At 48.9% G+C, this 18,460-nt stretch overlaps 1 protein-coding gene across 1 annotated transcript; it reads left to right on the forward strand.

Moving 5' to 3' along the window:
- The first annotated feature begins 691 nt into the window (after nt 1–691).
- SLC25A28 (solute carrier family 25 (mitochondrial iron transporter), member 28) lies at nt 692–10,078 on the forward strand. The gene is made up of 4 exons (XM_004680548.1): nt 692–1,108; nt 6,841–7,069; nt 8,077–8,133; nt 9,233–10,078. The coding sequence occupies exons 1-4, from the start codon at nt 818–820 to the stop codon at nt 9,748–9,750; spliced, it is 1,095 nt and encodes a 364-aa protein (XP_004680605.1). The 5' UTR covers nt 692–817; the 3' UTR covers nt 9,751–10,078.
- The last annotated feature ends 8,382 nt before the right edge of the window (nt 10,079–18,460 follow it).

Here is an 18,460-nt window from a genome sequence, read left to right on the forward strand (position 1 = left end):
GAGCCATCAGGATGGCGCCCACATGTGGCACGCCACCCGACGTCCCCACAACTTCCCGGACGCACCCGCGAGCCGCGCCAGGGGATGCCCGGCCCCGGCGGGCTCTGCCTCTCGCCCGCCCGAGATCCCGCGGGAACACAGCTGGCACCCCCCCACCCCCCACCCCGCTCGCCTCGGGATTTAGGCCGGGCGTTGGAGCGCCGCTTCCAACGGCTCCCGTCGGCGGTTTGACCTTGAAGGCCGGCACCGCCCCCCTCACCCCGCCCGCGGCGGCCGCGGAGCCCGCAGTGCCACTGAATCCCGTGTGGGGTCCAGATCTGGCCTCAACCACGCTTCCGCGCTGCGCTCTCTCTGGAGCCAATAGGATCCCGACGTCGTGCGGCCCAATGGCCGCGGCCAGAGTATCTGGAGTGTTAGAGCCTATCCAAGTTCTGCCTTAAGTTTCTCCCGCCCTCCAGAAAATCGGAGGGCGGGTTGATTTTTACATGTCGGCCTATCAGTGGCCAATAAACAAGAAGATTCCAAGATCAAAGGGGAAGGGGTGGGACTTAGGCGGTAGCAACGCCGCCGGCCGAGGAATGACAACCAATTTCACTAATAGCACATTCATATTTTTTCTACGTAAACGGGAAGGCGGGGCTAATCTGGAGACTGCACCAATGGCCGGCTGAGGGGCGTGTCCACGGGGCCAAGCGGGAGCCGGAGGCCCCAGGCTCTCTGGGCCGTGCCTGAGGCGGACGCAACGGGGCCAGGGGGAGGCGGCGGCGGCGGCAGCGGCAGCGACGGCGGGGGTGGGCGCCGCAGCTGGCCCGGGTGGATGGAGTTGGAGGGGCGGGGTACTGGCGGTGTGGCGGGAGGGCCGACGACTGGGCCGGGGCGGAGCCCCGGGGAGTCGGCGCTGCTGGACGGGTGGCTGCAGCGGGGCGTGGGCCGGGGGGCCGGCGGCGGGGAGGCCGGGGCCTGCAGGCCCCCAATACGGCAGGATCCGGACTCCGGCCCGGACTACGAGGCGCTCCCGGCTGGAGCCACTGTCACCACGCACATGGTGGCGGGTGCCGTGGCAGGGATCCTGGAGCACTGCGTGATGTACCCCATCGACTGCGTCAAGGTGAGACCTGGACTGAACCCCAAATCTTTTCTGGGTTCACCCGACCTCTGGGTCCTGTCCGGAGCTGTACTCCCCACCAAGAGCTGGAGCCGACAAGGGTTCCTTCCTGGCTCCGGTCACAATCGAACGATTCAACCAATTACACCTTGCAAGCCCAGGGAGTCCGAGTCCCGGCTGGGAGTTGAACCTAGTCAGAAGCCAGGACCCATTTCCAACCGTCGTTGAGATCTGAATCGTGACCCTGTCACGGTGAAAAATCTGCCAGCCAAAGCCCTGGTTCCCAGCTTTGACTAAAGAGGAGTAGGATGGGATGGGATGGGAACAGGTAAGTGCTGCTAGAGTGATTAAGCTGAAGCCACCTGGTGTGAATCAGAGCCTGTATGGCTTGGGATGTTCTTTGGGCAAGTGCTTTTACATGCTTCTTGCTGTGTCTTCCTTTACAAGTGGGAAAAGGTGAAGCAGAGCCTGGGAACTCGCGGCTAGGCAGAGGATATACTTATTAAACCTTCACTTATTAAACCTTCAGCTCACCTTCACAGTGGTTAAATCACTGTGCAGTCAGAATGCAAATTTCCAGATTGGAAATAATCTGGGAAAGACAGATCTGGGTTTCGGTTTCTCTGTGCAGCAAGATACCCCACCTATTTCCTGAACATGAAAATCGAGCTGGGATTAGAATCTTATGTGTGTAGGGAGTACATCAGCCCCTAAAGGAGAGATGGGACTGATAGTGTATTTCTTTTCCACCTGAACATGACAAAAGGGAAAAATTGGGGGAGGGGGGGATGAAGGGGAAAGTTTCCTAGAAGGAAGCATGACAATATTGACAGGCCTTTGTACGTGAAGAAAATGAAATGAGATAAGCACTAGGGCACGATTCATGCAAAAGTAAAACTAACTGCATCCAAAGCCAAGCAGGCTGATTAATGTGCTTCTGAAGAAAACTGGGTGAAGAGAATACAAGGTGGTTTTTTGTAGTTCTTATTTTGCATTAGCAAAGTTACTACCACTAAAAATGAGGACCAAATTGAGCAAGAAGAAAATTCCAGGGGACAGCTGAAATAAATGCAATGCAGAGACTGGTTCCTCCTTACATGTTAACAGTCTTTAAGAGTATCCTCTTTGATGGATGTTTGCTTTCTCGCAAACTAGGAAAATGTTACATATTTAAAATGAGAATATCAACTTGAGAAATGTAGCCTGTCTCTTGAGTCTCCCTGGTTCCACTACTATTTCATGGTTTTGTTAGTAAGGTGGATGAGGAAATGGGGAAAGCCTCATTAAGCTCTGTGAATGACATTTAGTCCATAGGAGTAACCTAATACACTGCAAGGTAACTGCTAACAGTGCAGGACCCATAGAAGCTGTGGTAAATGCAGTTGGCGAAAGTAGACATTAGAATTTTAAATACTCATCAATTGGGAGGAATAAAGATCAACAGTAAAGACCTGTAAGAGAAAAGTAAAAGGATAGTTAATGCTCTTGCAATACTGAAGTGTAAAGTGATAAGCAACTATAAAGAGTCAGACATTTATGGGATAGAGTCTAGGTTGAATGACTGAGTTGTTAGTGCTGTATATCCAAATGCTGATACTTTCCAACTGCAAAGTAACCTCACTGTACTTATTGAGTAGATGAGTCTACAGTGCTGTGTTTCAGGCTGGATATCAAATGAAAACTAAAGAAGAGTAATGACAATTATTTAATAATTATTTAATGCTTACATTATAGTTCTTACATTAAAAAATACAATGTAACAATGTACCTGACTTAGCAGTACCACCTCAACTTGTCAATTTAAGTGTTGACCAACCCTTACCTTGGGCCACTGTCTCCTTATTCCCTGTGTTTACATAATGCTATTGTTGCTGTAAGCATTTTATAAAGTCCTCTGTTTAGAACTGCCTCTAGAATATTTGGGTGCATTATTATCAGAAGGGTAAATCTGTATTCTGACAAGATGGAGTGGGTTTTCTAGTAACAGACCATCCAGAATCAAATATGGTGGATAAGGTGGAAGATCAAAATGAGTAATGAATGTTGATTGGGTAATACTCACGTGATTATCCCAAAGATAAGGTGAGGGGGTTGGGGAAGGACACTGATTTACCTATTTACTACTGTGACTGATAAATCCACTGAGGAAATATTTTGCATAATAGTAGCATTGCTGGAATAAGTCACTTCTAGCTTTTCAAGGTAACTTTTTTGAAGCTCTTATTTACGTAAGGTTTGAAATCTTTGTTTTTTAAAATTTAGAAATCAGTCATACAACATTACAGTCATGCCTTAAAACCACAGATTAAATAATTATTTGGTCTGGAGAAAGATGCTTGGGAGTCTTTTAAACATCAGAAGAATCGTTTTCATTTTCTATTAATGCTGGGATTTAAATAGCTAGAAGGAAGAACTAGGTGAGACCACCCGTGTTTAAAGCAGTAAGTCTGACATTGCTGTATAGACATGAAAGTAACACTGAAGTCTCTTCCTTTAGAAAGTGCTTCCCAGTTCACTTGTCTCCAGGCAGCTGTTCTTCCTCTTTTACCAAAAATGGGTGCATGGGTGGAAGAGCAGCCCAACTGTACCCTAAGACTAGAGACAGATATCTGTGTGAGGGCCTAAAGGGCAACCACAGTGTTTGCAAAAGAAAGCTGACATTGCTTCTTGGCATGCAAGCCCGCGTACCCCCAGCCACTTGTCAGGGTCAAGTTGACTTAAAATATCCTTGGGAAGGGCCATGGGAATTCAGCTTAGCCTTGCAAGGCCATAGTTACTCAGCCAGCTATTTCCATGGTCATAATAGGGAGGTTTGGCAACCCAAATAAATATGTGTTTTCCTTTTCTGGGCCTCTGGTAAACACCAGACTTACCTATAAGCTTAGCCCTGCAGCCCATAGCACTGAGAATCTTCTCAAAATCATCTGCCTAAGAGCCTACCTGTGTTACCAAAGTGCTGCTTTCTGGTTCTGTAGTAGTAAAGCAAATATCTCTATATAATAAGTTAAAGAGAAAGAGCGAAGGGAAACAAATCTTTTCTAAACTTCCGACGTAAACAGTTACCTATACACATTCACTGGTAAGAGATTAGGAAGTAGAAACAATGGCTTATTTTACTTTCTTGCATCTAATAAGTAGTCAGTAATGGCTGGTTTTGTTTTTTGGGTTTTTTTTTTTTTTTTTTGCCACTCACTATCTTACATGCCTTATATACATGTTTTCCTTTACTCCTTGAAATAATCATGGAATAAACACATTTTTTATTTTATAGATGAAGAAAAGGAGGCAAATAAATTGCCCCAGTTCATGTGATTTAAGTGGCAGAATCATGATGTGATCACTGATTGCCAAGCCTTCTAGACACTTCCAAAAATAGATTTCATGACCCAAGCAAGGCACAAAATTTTAAATCACGCTTGTCCCTGCTCATGATCTTCAGATGTATAGCTGCACATATAAATTGTCACAGCCACTGAGAAACTTCTGAAGGAAATACAAAATTAAACATGATCTTTTAGTGGTTAAAGGCCTGTTTGCTCCTCATACATAGTTGTGGAACAACACTGCGATGATCTGGAAGTTCTAAGACTGGAGCTAGTATTTCTGAGGATCATCTCTGGAGATAACAAAAATCCTTAATTCTAACACCTCATGAGTGCCAGTGGCTTTTAAATGCCTTAACTCTGGCTCCCTGCAGTGGCCCTACCAGCCAGTCATTCTCAGTCACGGTACACATGGCAACATTGAAGCTCTGAGAGAGAAAGGGACATATTCCAGACCACACACCTAGCAAACTGGACCCAGGCTGACCCAAATGTGGCTAGTCTTTTACCAAACCTCTTACCTCCCAACTAGTCTATTAGGCTTTTCTTCAGAGCCAGGTGGTGGTATTTTTTTTATATATTGAAAGCTATTCATAAATTCATGCTTAAGAGAATTCCTCTTGCTCTGAAAGATTTACTGGCCCACAGATGTAGGGAGCTGGAGTCACCTTCCCATTTGGCATAACTTATGGGAACCTCTCCATAAGGGTAAATTTTGACTTAGATGTATGTAAATTGTTCAAAAAAACTTACCCAGAGTTCAAGTTTCTCATGGAGTGAAGGTTCCAAGGTTTTTAGGGTGCCAGGCCTCTGAGGCCAGACTTTTCTAGACTTGTTGCTCAAATACTTCCTTGACTCCGGCACAGAGTAATGGAATTTCTGAACATTTTCCTTCTGTAAGATCAGTTTCAAGCAAACCTGTGGAGACACAGTATTGCTAAGCTGCCAGGCCCTGTTTATCTTTATTAATAGCCATGGTGAGCAAAGACCTGTAATCGCTGGATAGCTACTCTGATGGATTTTATACTCCCTGGAAGGGATATAAAAGATCAGTAAGTACAACCTTTATTGGAAATGTATGGATTTTTTTATTTTGAGAAGTGGAAAATAATGTGTCAGATTGTGATAAGCAATATGTATTTCTCATTGAACTCCCACTAATTAACCTATAAAGCTTCTGGTTCTTTATTGGTAGCAGTTAGGAGTAGATAACTAGAAGAATGTGGACTGCTCCAGGCTAACTTGTCAGTCTGGTTAGTTTCTTTTGTTCCACGCTTTTGAGAAGTGGCATTGCTCCGCATCCAGGTGGCCAACTGAAAGGCTCAAGCTTTTAAAACCAGATTGAATCCATTGGTTGGAATGAAGTAGGAATTTAAACTGTACTTGGGCATCGGTTGTTTTTTATTGGTTTACTAAAGGCCTACTTGTTACTTTTTCTGAACAAGTGTAGGAACAGAGGTTCATTCTTTCATTTCTTCATTCAACAAATCTTGAGTGCCTGTGGTGTTCCAGCACCGGACATTCAGTTTATATTAACTCTTAATCTCCACTTTAACCTTAAAGTGGATCAACAGATCTTCATTGGAAGACATTCTTCAGGGAAGGTTTGTGATTTGGGGCAGTGTTCCAAGTAAGATTTATCCCTCAAATTGCAATAAAGCTTTGTCTAGGAACATCATACAGAGTATCATCTATTTCATTCCAATCACTGAATCCTAGAAATCCCAAAGATTAAGTTCTACTGAGACTTTATTCACTGACCACAGTTTTGGAATCTGGACAATTTAGATTAGAAATCTAAAAGCCTCTTTAGTTTTAGAGACTAGGCTGGTTTCTAACTTCATAATTTTAAACTGGAAATTAGAGTAGCATCTATTAATATGACACCTGCCATGACTTACAGATCTAGCTGCTAATAAAAAAAAGAAAAACTAAAAAAGACCATCATCATGCGTCTAGCCCAGCATGAGCCCTGATTTCCTCAGCGTGTGGTGAGGAAGCAGGCCCAGGATCAGTCTTTAGAACAGTGCATGAGTCACGAGGTAGGGAGTAAATACTTGACTTTAAAATCCACTTGTAACGAACGCCTACCTTGGGTTTATTTAGGCAACTTCTGAAACCCACACCTGGTATTGGCTGCTGGGGCTAGGAATCATTTTGGAGTTCAAGGACACTTTTCCAAGTATGATATTCTCAGGGGGAATAATGGCATTCTACTTTAGGGTCAGAGGTGACTCAGAAAAGAAAAGCCTAAGGCTTGAAAGAATTGAATGTAGGTTTGGAAGGAAGGAAACCGGGACTCAGGTGTCACACCTGCACACTGGCACATTCCACATAGAAGGCCCCTGAGCTGGCGCTCAGAGCCTGAGTGAGCTGGCATCACTAACCTTGCGCTGCTTTCTGTAATTTCAGACCCGGATGCAGAGCCTGCAGCCTGACCCAGCAGCCCGCTACCGCAACGTGTTGGAGGCCCTCTGGAGGATTATAAGAACCGAGGGCCTGTGGAGGCCCATGCGGGGGCTGAACGTCACGGCAACGGGCGCTGGGCCTGCCCATGCCCTCTATTTTGCCTGCTACGAAAAGTTAAAAAAGACACTGAGTGATGTAATCCACCCTGGGGGCAATAGCCATATTGCCAATGGTATTGAGCCTTCCTGTGCTGATCCCCCACTTCCCAGCTCTTTGGGCTTTGCGGCTCTCACCGCTTTCCACTCTCAGCATGGTTTGGAGCTGAAGCTTTGGGCTGGGGTAGGCCAGATTTTAGGGGAGGTCCTTCTAAACTGATGTTCTCAGACAACGGGCTGCTTCAACCCACCCCTCTTCTGGGGCACCTCAACAAAGGGTTACAGTATCTTCCCTTACCTGCCAGCTTGACTCTCATCTTCTCCCTGGCATCAACTTCTCATGCCCTGGTGATGTGGAGACACACTGAACTGCCTCCCGTTTATATTTCTTGGTAGTCGGGTGGTGTCCTGCTTCCTGGGGCAGGATCGGAGGTGACCCAGCCACCCAAGGAAGACACTACAGGAGCCCCAGATCTTCGCCTCAGCTGTTCAGGACCCCAGCCTACCAGAGGCAGTTTGTGTCGCTGAGGATATGACGAGGCCTCAGCGAGTGAATGGGGGTGGGGCCGAGGGACTTCTGTGCAGAAAAACCAGCGGGCTGGAGGTTGTGTGGATGTAAGGGCGGGTGGCAGCCCAGACACGGACTGTCTGAAACCAAGTCTGGAGAGGAGAGGGGGAGGGCTGTGGTAGTCCTGGCCTAAGGGAAAGGTCTGGATGGAAGGTGTGAGGATGTGGAGACGGGCGGGCTGCAGCACAGAGGGTGAGAATCCAGGGTGAAGGCTGACCCTGAGCCTCGTGTCCCCCCTCCACTGGAGGCAGCTGGCACACTGGCATCCCTGGCAGCAGTGCATGTGCTTCCTGTCTGGGGCACGAACTGCATTTATTCTCAGAACTGTATTTATAGATAAAATCTGGGCTATTTTAACTCTTCTTGGCCTTCATATTGAAAAGTAGAACAATGCCCTCGTTTCCATCTTTTGAACTGACTTTTGTCATCCCCTCGCCACTTCCCTCCCTCTAGGGACTCAGTGACTCAGTCGCCCTCTCCTGGCCTTACATGTGGCAGTTGTTTTCTCCTTTGCAGGTGCGGCTGGGTGTGTGGCAACGTTACTTCATGACGCAGCCATGAATCCAGCAGAAGGTAATGACTCCTCAGCCCTTCCCTCTGTTGGCAGCAGAGGGAACCTTGTATCTCTGGGCCTTTCCTTTAGTTCTGTTTGCAAGACCTAACACCGGTTCTTTTGGGTGGAAAACCCCACTGTGCTACTCAGTCTCACCACTAGAGGGTGCTCCCTCCACACCGGTACCTTAGGAGGAACCTCTTGCACAGAAAGCATATTTGAGATTTAGTCAGTCTTTGGGGCTTCCATGAAGTAAAAAGAAGACTCTTCTTGGCCTGCCTTTGGGCTTTCTTGGAAGTCCCCTTGGTGGTGGATTTGATTCATCTGCAAACCTAGCAGCTTATTTCACTTATAAGAGGTGAAGATGGACTTTGACCTTAAAAAATACTGCTTTGTTGGAATGAAGATAGTTGAGATAGGAATAGAAAGTAGAGCTAAGTCCCTACTTTTTTTTTTTTTTTTTAATTTTGGTCTTTCAGTTGTAGACACCCAACTGAAAAGGTACCCAAAGAAATACAAAGGGAAGGCTTAGTTGTGTCCTTAATATTCCTGTTCCTTACCTGTCTGGGCCAGGCCCCAGCCTGGAAGGGGGCAGAGCTCTGCTGAAGACACTGTCCATCACGTGAGGAGGCCAAGTCACCCTCTTCTTGACTAAGAATTTTGTTTTCTTTCTGGTGGCACTTCTTCCTTTCCTGGGGGAGGACGACCATCCTCATGTCATGGGTGCGGGTACACAGTTTCTGGGGTTGGCACTGTTAGGGCTAGAAGTAGTTATTCACTGCACTAGGAGGAATTTCTTGGCTTGGGAGTTGGGAAAGGATAAGATACCCAATGACTGGTGCTTATTCAAGGAACTACTTTAGCACCTTTCAGCCACAGAGAGAGCCTGTGTTGACTGGCTGGTTTTGAAGAAAGCCTGCTAGAAGTGGGGCCGTCATCGTTTGACCCTTCACCATCCCTGTTCTAACCCTTCCTCCCAAAAAGGGGAAGCCCTGACTTAGCAGCCACCAGCTCAGTCATCCTTTTTTTCTTTCTATTTCATTGGCTGCTCTGCTGATGCGGCGCTGAACCTGGACCTGCGCGCCCCTGTTGGTTCCTCCTGGTCGATGGCGCCCCCAGTGGTTAAGCAGAGGATGCAGATGTACAACTCCCCGTACCACCGCGTGAAAGACTGTGTGCGAGCAGTGTGGCAAAACGAAGGGGCCGGGGCCTTTTACCGCAGCTACACCACCCAGCTAACCATGAACGTTCCCTTCCAAGCCATTCACTTCATGACCTACGAGTTCCTGCAGGAGCACTTTAACCCTCAGAGACGGTACAACCCCAGCTCCCACGTCCTCTCCGGAGCCTGTGCAGGAGCCGTAGCTGCCGCTGCCACAACCCCATTGGACGTTTGCAAAACACTGCTCAACACCCAGGAATCCCTGGCTTTGAACTCAAACATTACAGGACACATCACAGGCATGGCTAGTGCTTTCAGGACGGTGTATCAAGTAGGTGGGGTGACCGCCTACTTCCGAGGGGTGCAGGCCAGAGTCATTTACCAGATCCCCTCCACTGCCATAGCCTGGTCTGTGTATGAGTTCTTCAAATACCTAATCACTAAGCGGCAAGAAGAGTGGAGGGCAGGCAAATGAAGAGGCACTGGAAGAAACTGGGGGCTCAGACGGCACTGCTGCACCCCGCCCGCTCTAGCCATGTCTCTCCTGGCACGTTCCAGCCTGGAGTGGAGTTGGAAGGGAAGTAGAAGAAGGCTCTTGGTGTTTGGGCTAACACCGGTTCCTGCCATCCTCCGTTGCTGCCAACTTTCCTTCCAGGCCCTGAGCAAGTGCAGCAAAGCACACCACAGCACCTTTGACAGCCTCTCCATCCTGGGCCTGGTGGCCTGTTCTAGACTGTTCTAGAGTAAGCGGCCCGTCCCCCTGGTTCCTAATAAAAAAAAAAAAAACCTTTAAGTTAAATGGTCCCACTGGGTTTGTCTTGGCAAAAGGGAAGTGAAATTCTGTCAGCCATTCTTTAAGCGTCTAAGTCAGGGGCGTCAGGGGCCCAAGCGGAAGGCTTGCTGAGTATCTGTAGTTTTGTTTCTGCTGCTTTTCACGATGGTTTAAGACTTTGGGACCCCATTTCCCTTGTTAGAGCAATCGGCTTCAGGGATCTCCTGACTGGCAGAGCCTTGCTATACACGTGCCCTTGGTACCAACTCCAAGCTGCCAAGGAGAAGGCTCTCTGCCCGAGACCTCCCAGGCTGTGCGTGGGTGCTTGCAGGGCCCAGGCTTACGCTGCTTCGTGAGGCAGCCTCCTCCTCTTGGGAACGTTAGCGGGTCCTGTAGTCATACAGTGGAAATCTATCTAAAACTTCTGAAACTTCATCTGTCATCCTTGTTATGTGGTCTGTCATTCATACATTCAGTAGCTGTTAAGTGTAAGGCATTGATGTTGGAGATATGATGATTAATAACCATTCCAAGCTGTAAGGAGCTGGTCTGGAAAGGAGGACACAATAAATGGCAACTGCAAAATAAAAGGACAAGAAATAGGGAGAACCTAGAATACTTAATTGGAGCTCAAAAGAAACCTACCCTGAATGAGGGGGTGGCTTCTTGCAATTTCTGAGGGAACACCTGGGAGGTAAATAATACCTAGCTACGTGAAGGGAGAGGAAAGGTCCCAGGCAAAGACTGGGGGTAAACGAATAAGAAGTATCTGGGGCTGTGTAAGTGGCTTGTAGGGCTGAACTCAAGGTCTGCAGCTGGGAGTCAGGCAGAGGCTGGGTCTTAAAAGTACTGCTGAGGAGTTTAGAGTTTATCCTGAAGGCAGTGTGCAGGCATTACAGGGTTTAAAGCAGAGGTGTGGTGTGATCTGATTTACAATTCAAACATCGCTTAGGCTCTCTGAGGAAGGATTAGGGAAGCAAGACTGGACAGGCTGGCGGGCTGGTTAGCAGGCTGTGACAGTAATCCCGGCTGAGGCTGCATGGTGGTCTGGAGCGGGACTGTGGCGAGGGAGACTCAGAAAAATGCCAGACTGTCAGGATTGGAGAAGCAATAGGATTCGGTTACTGAATAAATTGTCCTTCCACCTGACAACCCATCAAATGTCTGTGGAGAATCATGTCTGAATCACTTGAAAACAACGGTCAGGAAAGCAGAGGGGCTCCTGGTCTGAGCCTCTGAGTAAGTGATGTGGCCATCAGATTTAGCGACAGAAGAGCGAGATGTTAATGGTGCTAACTGGTGGCCTCTGGCGTTGAACTGCCACCGGAGTCTAAAGAGCATGATGAAATCATCACAGAGATTATTTCAGAGGGTTTGCTAGTAAAAATGTGAGAGTAACTGCCTCAGTGCTGACTGAGCATGAGCACAGAGGGATGCCTCTCGGACCCCGTCCCTGCTATCACCTTACAGAGCCGCTGCCAGGCGGACCGACCACCACAGGCACCGCCTTCAGGCCAGTTCCCAAGAACAGAATGCGCAGTAACTTCAGAACAAATGGCAGTCACTAAAGACCACCTGAGTGCTGATGCTGGTCTCTGACTGCCTTTATTGGAGTTTGGACAGGCAACCAGTTTTGCAGGTCTCCTTGGCTTTATCACAAGAAAAGATAAAGTGGAATAGTAAGATAATGTCCAGCTGGAGGCGGGTGGCTGGAGACCTGGGGCGGGAACCATGTCTCCCATACACAACCCTGGGAGCTGTGGGCACGGGGACATCCCCTCCAGGGCCTGTCGCAGAGATCTACCTAGAGGGCCAGGCAGCTTGAGGATCCAGGACCATGCCACAGTCACGTGACCCATTCCGTGTTGGCGCTGTGCAACAGGAAAGAGGAAAAAGTAAGTTCCAGTTTGACCAAAGAAAACCTTTTCTTCACAGGAGAGCCAAGATCAACGTGAATGTCAAGTGACAACACAAGACAGAACGAAGCCATGTGCTTAATCACACAGAACTAGCAGTGAGGTTTAGAGAAAAGCATAACAGAATTTTTAAAAACACTGGCATGAGAGTCAATAAAAAGTGAATCACACTAATTTTATACATTTTAGAAAACATTAAAATACCCAGAGAATGATATTTTGACCTCCATATCATCTCATAGTATTTCTACGCATATTTTTAATATTTAAAAATCAGCTCATACTGTGTGTAGGTTCTTTCACAGAACGGTAGACAGTGCCCCTCTTTCCACGTTATTAGATTTTCTCCTATAATCGCAGTACAAATGGCCACATGACACTTCATTGTGTGACTGTACAAATGCCCACCCAATCAGTGCCTGCCATACTATAATAATTCATGATCAAGAAGCAGCGAGCAGGGAGGTGTGGAGAGAAGGTTCGCGGTGGCGCCACCTCGCGGCAGGCGCCGGTCCAGCCTGGCGCCCAGGGTGTAAGCTGGGAATGGAGGACAAGGGAGGAGGTCCCCGTGTTTCATATCCCGCCGCTGCAGCCCGACTTCCCTCTTACAGCCTCCCTGACAGAGAGGCAGCGCTCCCACGCCTGTGTCTGGAGCTGCTCAAGGACACCCATGTCGCTGCCGCAAAGTTCACTGCTGTCAGACAGTTCCTTCCTCAGGACTCCCGCTCTCTTCCACCATGTTATTTCCCTGCTTCCTTTGCCTTGCGAACAAAGGCCGGACTCCTCATCAAGGCCAGTGGGTGTTACAGAGCTTGGCCCTGCCTGTCTCTCCAACCCAAACCTACCCACACAAGCAGGCATTCTCTTGAAACCCTAAAATGTTTCTACTGTCCTCATTGACTTACAAGGTTTGTAAAGCAATAGTCTGCCCAAGTTATCAAAACCTCCACGTGACTGATGCTGAGGCTGCATAGGCAGGATTCTATCACTCCAGCCACCAGAGATGGGGGCGCACAGCAAAGGGTGCTGCACACTCTCCCGTGTGTTACCAGAGCCCGGTAAGCACAGCCTTCACACCCCGCCACCCTCAGCCACTGAGGAGGAAGGAGAGCAATTCTTTCCATGGAAGCACCTAGGTCTCCCTGTAATTTCCCTTGATGACAGCGCCTTCTGCCTGCTGGAGCAGTGCAGATTCAGATTAATTCTTTTGCTCCCTTACAGCCCTTCACAAACACTAAGACAGCTGCTTGTCACAGGGGAGAGTCAGACTATGGGGGCTGGAGAGCCAGGCAGAGGCCTCTGGACTTGACTTGGCATCTGATGAGCTCTCGTGGTCCTTAAGCAGGGGAACAGGACTAAAGCAATGTCTGAGCACAGTTCAACCAGGAGCCCAGATACAGGGGAGGGAGCTGCAGATTGGGGCTTGGGTTGAAGGACTAGTCATCATCTAGAAAAGAACTCAAGAAAGATCATTATAGGTGCAGGACTTGATGATGGCAATGACTTTCATAGATACTATCCTGGCTTCTTTTTTAGAGTTATTTATTTATGCACATAAGAACAGGACTTTAGGCCAGAGGTGTGCAGGAGTGAGGGTTCAGGCCAACTGACAAAGTACACTGCTAAGGGGAGCAGCGGGCAGGTCAGGAGAGGTCTGCTGTGCCGTGTGGGTCAGCTCCCGGGCTGGGGATTGAACTCATGCTGCAGTGGCTGCGGACAGCTTCACAGTGCTGTGCTTTAACCCCTGCACCCGCCAGGCAGTCCCCGGTGTACACTGTCTTGCACTAGGTTTCACTAACCTAGTTCACCAGGAGCCCGGAATCATCCCTGTTTGGGGTCACCCCAGCACCTCAGTATTCCTAACAGGTGCTTGATGACGATCACTGATGGTGGGATGGCTGTGGTCAGACACTGAGGTTTGTCTGGGGAAGTGAGGGTGCTGAGTGAGGAAGGAGCCATTCCCCCACGGTGTGAGCAGCAGGGGGGTGGGGGGGGTGCAGGTGCTGTGTGAAGTCAATCTCTGTGTCAACATGGTGAGGGCACAGTCCCAGTTTTTCAGCTGAACACTAATCTAGACATGTCGTGAGGGCATTTTGTGGTTGTGATTAAAGGCTACAATAGTTGACTTTTAAGCAAGGAAGAGTGTCCAAGATGATCTGGGTGGGCCTGACTCACTCTATTAAAGGGCCTTCCAAGTGGAACTAAGTTTCCCCTAAGAAGAAATTCTGCCTGTATCTGGTGCCCAAGACTGTGTGTGTACAAATATGCACATGTGTACAAGCAGATTCTGGATATAAACACACAAATGCAATGTGTATGTGAATATATGTATACATGCAGGTGTGTGGATGCGTGTGAACAACCACAACCCCACGTCTCCCACGAGTGCTGAGTCTCTGGGGGACCCCTGGCTGACACAGTGTGCAGGTGTGTGTGAAGGAGGCAGCTGCCATGTTCTGTCAGCATCAGCCGCCAGCCAGGCCCACACTTCCTCGGTCCTGTTCAGTCTTCACACGTGCCTCCCAACAATCCTGAGGGGTGAGCACCCGGGTTCCCATTTTCCAGATGAGAAAACTGAGGTGGGGTTAAGTAATGCACCCAGTTCAATTAGATTACAAACCCTTTGAGGACAGAAGCCAAATTCTTTTTGAGAGTATTCCCTAACGCTAAGGAAACTGGGTTGTACTTTGTCACTTGGTCTGTTAGTGAGTCACCAGGGATTTAGTGCAGGGAGGAGTGTAGTCAGATTCGGGTTTTTTAAGTGGTAATTCTGGCAGCCAGGGAACGGTTTTGTGAAGAGGGAGTGTGATAAGTTGAATGGCGTTCCCCCCAAAATTTATGTCCACCTAAGATGTCAGAATGATCTTTGGAAACAGGATTTTGCAGATATACGCAGGGCGGGAATGAGAGCATACTGCATTGGAGAGGGCCCTAAATTCAAAGATCGGTGACCTCAAAAGGAAAGGAAATGGCGTCATGAGAGGAGAAGGCGACGGGGACGGAGGCAGACTGGGTGGTGCAGATACAAGGCAAGGGGTATTGAGGTTTCCATCAACCAGAGCAGCCAGAAATATTATCAAAATCTGGAGATATTATAGCAATGATGTCCTATCTCATAGTAATTTTTTTCCTGATCCAGCCTCCAGTGCAGGACCACAAATTGTACCCACCGGTCACATCCCTCTAGCCTTCTTTAGTTTAGACCAGGTCCTCAACATTCCTTTACCTTTCATGAATGTAATTTTAATTTTTTTAAAGATTTATTTATTTATGCATACAAAACTAGGGTACTGGCCAGAGGTGTGGGGGGTGAGAGGATTCACCAGAGACAGAGTGGGGGGCATTACAGGCACATATACTGAAATATACTGCTGAGGGGAGCAGCAGACAGGTCAGGAGAGGTCTCCTGTGCCATGGGGGTCACCTCCCTGGCTAGGGATCGAACTCTTGCTGCTGGGCTGCGATAACAGCATAGTGCTTTAACCCCTTGTGCCACCAGGCAGGGCCCTGTAATTTTAATTTTATTGCAACCAGTTATTTCATAGACTACCCACAGTTTGTCAGATGGTTCCTCCCTCACAATTAGACCCCGGGTCTGAAGCTTGGGCAGGGAAAGGAGGCTGAGTCCTGGCCTGGGCTTCCTATCGTATTGGAATGAGAGCATACGTGAGGTCAATCTGTCTCTTTATGTGCATTGTTAACTCTGATTAAGTGTTGTTTTTAGCAGGTAACCGTGATGGAATTACTAACTTTCCCTTGGTCGTCAGGAAGTAATTTGGAAGGAGATGCTTTGAGTTTATGTAAATATCCTGCCCTTCATCAAACCCCACCCACTAGATTTAGCATCACTGATAATTCTTGCCCTAACCAATTATTATTATAATGGCTGACGAGCACACTCTAACTTCATTGCTTGTACATTTTTCAGCTGGTATTTTGTATAAGAGAGAGCTATCTCTTTTTCCCTATTTACTCAGCTGTGTATTGACATCAACATGAGCTCATCGATACGTATCTTTTTCTGTGAATACTGGTGGCAACATGACCGGGGTTCTCCTGGGTGAGGGGAGGTAGGGAACCATGCTGCCTATGACACAGGCCACCACCATAAAGGACACTGTGTGTCAAGGGGACTGTGAGGAAAGCCCGCGTGGGGCTGAATTGGGCAGCTGCCGGATGCGGGGTCACCTGCTGGGGGTATTTGCCTCAGCTGGGGCTGGCCACAGGGGGGTCCTGGGTTAACCATCCTACTAGCAGATCAATAAGAGATGAAAATAAGAACTTACATTTTACGACTGGTTTGAGAGCACAGTTGTGCATACAAAACTCTTAGGAGCAACGAGGATTATTTATAATTACTCGCCGAGTGTCTACTGTGGGATGGGCACTGGGTTAACTGCTTGGGAGCGTCTCCCAACCATCCCTGAGGGAAGCGGATGGAGGTCACGTCCTCTCCCCCAGATGACATGGTGTAAGATTGCTCAATTGTGAGTGCCCTAAGAAGCGTGTGAGTTAAAGGCAGTAGGGTTACTATCCTGACTTTGTAGATGACAGAGTGGGTGACGGGTGTGGTTAGGGCTCTTGCCTACCGTCCCACAGCCAAGGAGCACCAGCCAGCTCTCGGCTCCTCAGTTCCAGTCCTTACTTACACTCATGTCCACAGTCTCAACAGAGACGCCCCAGGGCGAAACACCACATTGGCCTGACCCGGCTGCCCATTTCAGCTAAAACACCAACTTGCTGGTCCTTGTTCAGCAAAGGTGAGTAATTCAAGCTTGCTCAGGGTTGCTCAGCTGAGTCTGGTCAGCCTGGGCCAGGCCCCAGGGACGGAGGTTGGGTTGAAAGGCAGGGAGCCTACTGTCACCTCCCCATCTTTTAGGACACACACACCCCTGTCCCCTTCTTTCCCAACTCCAAGAAGGCTTGTGCTGCCAGAAGGCAGAGGACATGTCCCACATGCGTCCATCAGGCTTTCCAACAAGCCAGAAAGACCGGGGCAAGGCCGCTAGGTCACCGTTACTTTTTCATGCCAGGGTTCAGTCTTGGATGCAAACAGAATGCCGACGGTTGCTTGGAATCAGAGCCAGAACCAAGGAGATTCCTGGGGAGGCCCTTTCCTGGGCTCTGTCCGGCAGGGACGCCCAGCCACCTCAAGCCTCAGCTGACGGTCGCCAAGGGAGCGTACGAAGCTCTTTCCTTTGGGGCGTCCTCCCATCGCCCCTCAGATCCTCTTTTCCAGAACCATGAGTGCTTGTTTCCATCTTTCTTACCGACACAAGGACTTGGCCTGTTGGACCGTGAATGAAGACGGTTCTTGCCACTGTCAAGAACATGGGAACATAGGTGTGTTTTGCATCTGGTGGAATGCCGAGACTGCGGCTTCACTGTCAGCTGGCTCACCTCATTCTAGGGCCACATCTGCAGTGACACAAGGCACTGGGGTGGGGGCAGGGAGAGTAAAGGCCCACACAGCGCTCCAGAGGCAGCGGAGACCGGGGTGGGGGGGCTGAGGGGGCGGACAGCTCCGGGTGAGGACTGGCACCTGTCTGTTTTTATCAAGTCAATGGCGTGACAGGTTTTCTATTGAGAGCAAGACATCAGAACAGGAGCAAGTTTGCCACCCATCCTGCCAGTGTCCCAGGCGAGAACTGTGTCCTGAGGAACCTGCCGGTCTCCTCATAAGAGTGGCAGCTCTAAATACAAAATTCTGCAGGCCGCATCTTACTCTGGAGCTTTCCTTCTATAAGACATAGCCTGTCCTGCAAGCCAAACATCTGGAGAGTGGGTGCTGACAGTGCTATCATTTTGCACTTACTATATGCTGGGCCCTGCTCATCTCACAACAGCCCTGTGGGGGAGTTAGGATATATAATATGCCGGGGGAGTTATAATTTATAATATGCCCATTTTAGAAAGGAAATCTGGGCTCCTGTCACATCAGTGTTCTGACTAAAAACAGAAGCCAAAATGGCTTAGTGGCAAAGCAGGGGGAGAGAGGGCAGCCGCCAGGGAGGGAGCACATGACCCCACCCGGCCTGTTCTCCCAGTGACTGTCACCTCAGCCTCCCTCTGCTTGGAGAGGCCTCTGTGGTCCAAGTTCACACACAGTGTCCCCAGTTCCCGCTGACCACAACAGAATCCAGGTGGAGGAGAATGTGTGGAAACCTCTATGCACAGGGCTTGCCATTAAGCACTGGTGGCTGTAGGTGTCAGTGGCTGTCCTCGTCTCAGCTCTGTCTCCTGCTTCTCCTCGGGAGCACCACTGTGCCTGGCATCCCCCGCAGGCCAGCGGGCTGAGCGGCCGTGCACTCAGTAAATGTCATCTCCCACTTATGGAATCCTTGAGAAACTTGGAAATGTGGCTGAATGTGTAAGTTTTATTAAGCAGGATGTTGGGAAATGGCTCGTGCTATCTAACATCCCCCCAAATCATTCACGGCGTTATTTACTTTGCCCTAGGTTGCCTCCTCACCACCCTCCTCTTAGCCCTGTCTCTC

The sequence above is a fragment of the Condylura cristata genome, unplaced genomic scaffold (assembly GCF_000260355.1).
Source record: "Condylura cristata isolate star-nosed mole 26May11 unplaced genomic scaffold, ConCri1.0 scaffold00011, whole genome shotgun sequence".
Classification (NCBI taxonomy): domain Eukaryota; kingdom Metazoa; phylum Chordata; class Mammalia; order Eulipotyphla; family Talpidae; genus Condylura; species Condylura cristata.

What these genes read in the sequence shown, in the direction of transcription:
- SLC25A28 (XM_004680548.1), top strand. Translation starts at nt 818, where the DNA reads ATGGAGTTGGAGGGGCGGGGTACTGGCGGTGTGGCGGGAGGGCCGACG. An exon ending in CAATAGCCATATTGCCAATG is followed by an intron (nt 7,070 to 8,076) that starts GTATTGAGCCTT and finishes TCTCCTTTGCAG; the next exon opens with GTGCGGCTGGGTGTGTGGCA. An exon ending in AGCCATGAATCCAGCAGAAG is followed by an intron (nt 8,134 to 9,232) that starts GTAATGACTCCT and finishes TGGCGCCCCCAG; the next exon opens with TGGTTAAGCAGAGGATGCAG.